Here is a 5,649-nt window from a genome sequence, read left to right as displayed (position 1 = left end):
CTTTAGCTAAGACATTAATCAAAATAAAGGTTTTTATGAATCTGTTGCATTTTGCAGAGGTTTGGTTTTGTTTTATCTGTCTGCTTCTTTTAGTTTGAAACATTGGAAATTGGTTAATGAAGCTCTTCTGGCAAAAGCTGTAAACATCTAATTTATAGAAATCTCTTTAAAAAGGCAGAGCAGAAGCAAAAGGTCATCAGCACAGCAGAGAAAAGTTTTAAATTCACACACATACAAACTGATTTGCCTTTTGCAAAATCATAGTTTGCTTTGAAAAAGCATTTTTACATATTATACACCAGCATTTTTCTCACAGATCCACCGCGTAAGAAAACCACACGACCGATCATTCCAGTTGTCTTCAGTACTCTTGCCAGACCTGATATGTGCACAGTCCTCTTCACCCAACTGCGGATTTCCATTTCCATTATTAGGCTCATTTGTCTCCCAGTACCTACAGGTCAGTGAACAAGAGAATCGTGACACTTAATCTCTGACATGAACACAGTCCTTCACACAAATAATATTTCTTCACAAACATCACATTAATGGAATTTCCTCTATCTTGCATGATGTGCCTTAGTATAGTTTTGAGCTATAGAGTAGCAAATTGAACAGGGCTGCAGGTTCACTATAGTATTTTTCCTAAATATAAATTTGCAGTCATGAAATAGCAACAAAGGAGCCTCCTGTATAAATAAACACCCCCATAGTGTTCTGGTCATCAGTTACAGTACTGTACAGTTGGTGAAGTGTGAAACTTGACTGTGGACCAGAAACTCCGTCTCAGATGCACCATGAAATGGTAGTTTGGTTTGATTTTTTCTCATAATTATCATTTTGCACTGATGATTTAACCAGAAAAGCTTCAGACCAACCTGGAACTGCCAGTCACCTCACATTGTCTGTGATAGAAGATTTAATACATATCACCAACCTCTAATATACAGCAGTGTTTGTGTATGTTGTCAATAAACAACCAACTGAAGCCAAACCTTAAAGTCAGTGGTGTTCCATCAATCCATTTCCAGGTTCCCTCTTCGTCTCTGTCAGTCAAACCAATCCAAGTTTCTACCTCAGTGAAGGTAGAAAAGAATGTCTGTTTTCAATAAAGAAGGGAAAAAAGTCATATTATTTATATTGTTGTTTGAACAACAATATGCAGTTTACATAGGATTACTCTGAACATAATTGATAATAATGAATTTAACTATTATTATTATTGAAATATACTAATAATAAAATAATATTTTTTTCTTCTTTGATAAACTTAAATTTTAGATTTTTTTAAAAAACTTTTTTGACGTGCCCTTTTGTTTTTTTTTTCTTTTAGAATCTCATCTGCACAGTCCTTCTTTACTCTTTTAATGTATTATGGGTTTTTGTGTCTTGTTATTTATACAAATAAATAAACTAAAGAAAAAAAACAAAAAACTATTGACACTGCCACAGCTTTTGCTGTGGTCTTTAAATAGCTGCAAAGCTTAGTGGCAACTGACCTGTATTTGTCCTCATTTACAAGCACATTTATGTAGTGACTGCTAGTGTTAGCACTATTTGAATACTTATTTATAAATTTCATCTTTCTCAAGAATCAGGGAATAAGAAATGTCATTAAATTGTGCATAAATTACTGTATACAGAATTCCTGTTGCCAGACATCATCATGTTTTTTCTTAAACTGATACACAGATCTGTACTGATTAAATACTTACAGTGTATGAGTGACTGCTTCTGGAGTTTGATTAAAACACCGTGAAAGGTTAAAAGAATGTTAGCTAGCTTGCTAAAGATGAAATGAAATACTTTGATTTTAAGGCAAATGTGCAAACTTAAGAATACCAGCAAAACATGCTACAGAGCAGCACAAGTTCATTCAAATCATTTGAATTATTGTTGTTAAGGTGTTGAACACCAATGATCCATATAAATCAATTAATTACTGAATTAATAAGTAAGTATTTTAGCTTTTTTCAAGGTACAGGAAGATTGTAATAAGGCATAGTTTCTTTACAAGCATAGAAACAAACACTCTGTACCTGTTCTTCAGTGCTGTCTATAACCACCAGATCTGCTCCTTTCTCTCTGCAGTCCTGTCTGCCTCTTGACCAGGAACCAGACTCACTGGAGAGGAAATAACAGGAACATCTGAACATCCTCCATCCTGCAGGACAAATTCTGTCTGTAACACACAACATTAGAAATTAGACAAGAATCAAGTCTGTCTGTTTCCAAAGTATGAGGGTTAAAACAACATAACATGTGACTAGAGTTGACTTGTTGATATTCTACCAACTATGGAGCATTTCTGGTGCTGATTTTTTAGCTGCAGTTGAATGTATGAATACAATTTTTGTGATTATTGCATCTTTCAAATTATTTTGATGACATCAGTTTTTATTTGAAGATAATGGAACAAAATGTTGATTTCAGCTCATTCATTCTGTGTCTCCATGTCAGATTTTGAGGTGGGATACTAATACTGGATGACACCACAGAAATAAACACATATGGGTTTATCAAAATCTCAAATCTCAAAATCTCCCGCTCACTTTCTCTGACAGCTAGTTTGACTCACTGTTGGATCATGAGCTCAATACCAAGGTTTGGCCAGCAGATGCCTCCCTTTGAATGTATAAAATGCTTTGAAACCATTCTCAGCAGTTTTTCCAAAGCGAGTGGCAAATCACGAGTGGCCAATCACAACATGCTTTAAATCATCATACAAGGATCTCACAAAGCTCAGCTTTCACACCATCAGATGAAAGTAAAATTTGAATCAACAAAAATTCATGTAATACCACCACTAACATTACATTTGAGTCAGAGTTTTGCACCAGGTAGCTCAAAAAATCATCAATCCTTTAATAAAACTTTAAATCAGCCTACAGTTAAACCAGTGATCTTTGTGTTATTAAGCAAACATCTGTTTATCCTAGTTAAGGCTAACCTGACTTGTCTTTTGGTCATGTGAAAGTAACAAATAAAGTGTTGTTAACTGAGTGTGTAGTCTGTTGATTATAGGTCAGGTTTCATGTTACATTAACAGGTCAAGTCAGGTGCAGGTCTCTAAAACTGGACTTGTGAGTGCTTTGTTTTGAATAAGACAACCAGAGATTGTCTGAAGTACTTCTGAGTAACGTTGGACCAGTGGAAGAGAAAGCATCCTTCTTCAACAAAAGTATACACTAGATCAGTAATTCTTTGTTTTTAATAAAATAAAAATATCTTAGCTATTTCTTAACATATATTAAATGTAAGAAAAAATTTTGTCCTTCCCACTACAATCATAGTTTTGTTATTGTACACAACATATTGATACACAACATATTGATCTTCCATAAAAACTAGTTTTCAATCAGGATCATTTGTTATGTGATTTTTGGCTACAGACCAAAAATATGACAACCTGAAAGGCACCTTAACATTTGGGGATGCTGTCTTAAAACACAAATAGTTAAGTAAGTAGTTAACTCAGAGATACTGAAGTAGGATACTTCACTACTTATGTCCTGATGACTTAGATCAAATAAGGTGCTTGAACTTATGATATAACTAATGATATACAAGCCACTTTATGTTCACTTTGAAGTCAGATCTTTTGTATATTTGGTTAAAAAGTAAAACTTTTCTAGACGTGTACTGTACTAACTGTACTGTCTGTGCTTTACTGTGCTGAATGATGTATGTGCAGTTTGTTTTCACATTCATCATCTGAAGGGGAAAGTCTCTCTGTGCTCACCTTCTCACCTTAAATCTGAGTTTACCAGCATGATTTATGACATCACAAGCAGTTTGGAAGCTAATCCTGGTCAAGTGATGAATTACCTCAGAGTGATGTGGAAACATTTGTTTCAGGATCATTTTAGTGGCAATTTTCAGGCTTGAACAAAGTTAATTACATATGATACACATAACTATTTGAGTAACACCTCTTTGACACCCATGTTTATAATGTATTATAAACATTTATAATGCATTATAATCTGCTTATAGCTGTATAATTATTTTATAAGCACTCATAAATATTCATAATGCTTTATAACAATAATCATAACACATTATAAAGCATTTTATAATGACTTATAAGGCCAAGTATCATAATACTTCATTGCTGGTCACACGCTGACATTTTTTGCAAGGATCATAGTGTTTTATAATTCTCATAGTTGTAATACATTAAAATCATTTTATAATGCATTAAAATGTGATTATAGGTTACTCTAGGTGGTCATTGGGTGTTTTAAGTGAAGTAATGAAATTCTCGAGGTATGGGCAGATATAATACATTACACGCTGGTTATAAGTCATTATAAGTGGTCATTGTTTGCTTTAAGTGAAAAATATCATTAAATCTATGCAAGATCAACACAAAACATTGCAAAATTCATTTATTTGTGTAAAGGGTCATAACAAAAATTGAGTACTCCGATGTGACAACTTTTTGATGATGAACAACTGAATGATGGACATTTACATTTGACTAATGTAATGTTTCCCCAAAAAACTCACTAAATTGACTCAAATGATAGACAATACCTGAAACAATTCTACTTTACCTGTAGCTGTATACTTTACTTTTATGTAAATGTTTGATCAACAGAGGTGACTCCTTAAAAAAAATAGCACTGGTGTTAACACTTCACTTTAGTAGAACTTGTCAAAAATCAGCAGTCTTACCTCTGTCTAAAGTCATCTACTAATAAGCTAGTGTCCACTACTGTCCCTGTCATCTGCTGTCAACACCACCATTCCTCCCAGGTGTCAGGCTCCTCATTCACTTCAACTCATTTTGAGGACCAAGTCTAAATATAATACTTATGAAATATAAACAAACAATACAGCAATATTATTCTATGTAATATATTTTAGTTAAAGTTAAAGTTACTTGTTTTTTTGAGCCAATATAGCCAATTTTCAAATTATGAGCGTAGGCAGTATTTCTCACTTACATTAGTGAATTGTAAATGTCCATCATTCAGTTGTTCATTGTCAAACGGGAGTACTCACTTCATTGTGTGTTATGACTCGTTGAACAAATTAAATTTACAACATTTTGGGCCCTATCTAAACCTGGTGCAAAGTGGAGAAAAGTGGCACCAAGCACGACGCAAGTGTCTTTGCTAGTTTAAGCACCCACCTAGTTTAAATAGCACTACCACTTGTGCCCATCTCAGTGCCCATGGGCGTGTTGGTCTTAAAATGAGGTGTGGTCGGGCGCATTGTTGGTGCATTGCTATTGTTACCGGCGCCAGACCTAGGGGAAATCTGGACCGGCAGCAAAGGTTACACAGGCAAGGGTGCACTGTGTAGCCGATGAAAACATGGTCTGTGGACTGTGGATTAATAAGGGAGAGAGCCAAAGTTAGCGTCTTGCTCTAGCCGATGCTCATTTAATATTGACACAACAGTATAAAACTGTACATATTTCTCAGTTACGTCAGTTTCCTGAAATCTACAGCTACAAGGTTCATATTTCACATTCACACAAAACATGTTACAGAAATAAAATAAATGTTGAAACCAAATTCACAATAAACAATATAAAACATTTTGTCTAAAGAAAAATAACTTCACAGGAATTCAATAATAAGAATAGGCTTAACTACAATATAATGTAATATATGGATAAAATATAATCTAAGATAT

General features: G+C 34.1%; 1 protein-coding gene across 3 annotated transcripts; it reads right to left on the bottom strand.

Annotated features, from left to right (window-relative positions):
* Positions 1 to 92: 92 nt before the first annotated feature.
* Positions 93 to 5,622, bottom strand: LOC121906617 (CD209 antigen-like protein D). 3 transcript variants are annotated; one of them, XM_042425558.1, is made up of 5 exons: positions 5,141 to 5,622; positions 2,040 to 2,182; positions 996 to 1,099; positions 879 to 905; positions 93 to 454 (listed from the first exon to the last, which is right to left on the bottom strand). In XM_042425558.1, the coding sequence occupies exons 1-5, from the start codon at positions 5,232 to 5,234 to the stop codon at positions 292 to 294; spliced, it is 531 nt and encodes a 176-aa protein (XP_042281492.1). In that variant the 5' UTR covers positions 5,235 to 5,622; the 3' UTR covers positions 93 to 291. The 3 variants fall into 3 exon arrangements, with proteins under 3 accessions (XP_042281492.1, XP_042281495.1, XP_042281493.1); XM_042425561.1 differs by lacking the exon at positions 5,141 to 5,622 and adding an exon at positions 2,293 to 3,176; XM_042425559.1 differs by lacking the exon at positions 879 to 905.
* Between the last annotated feature and the right edge of the window lie 27 nt (positions 5,623 to 5,649).

Source organism: Thunnus maccoyii, chromosome 11 (genome assembly GCF_910596095.1).
Source record: "Thunnus maccoyii chromosome 11, fThuMac1.1, whole genome shotgun sequence".
In the NCBI taxonomy this organism is placed as follows: Eukaryota; Metazoa; Chordata; class Actinopteri; order Scombriformes; family Scombridae; genus Thunnus; species Thunnus maccoyii.
The sequence above is the reverse complement of the archived record's forward strand: the minus strand, read 5'-3'. Positions and strand labels throughout refer to the sequence as shown.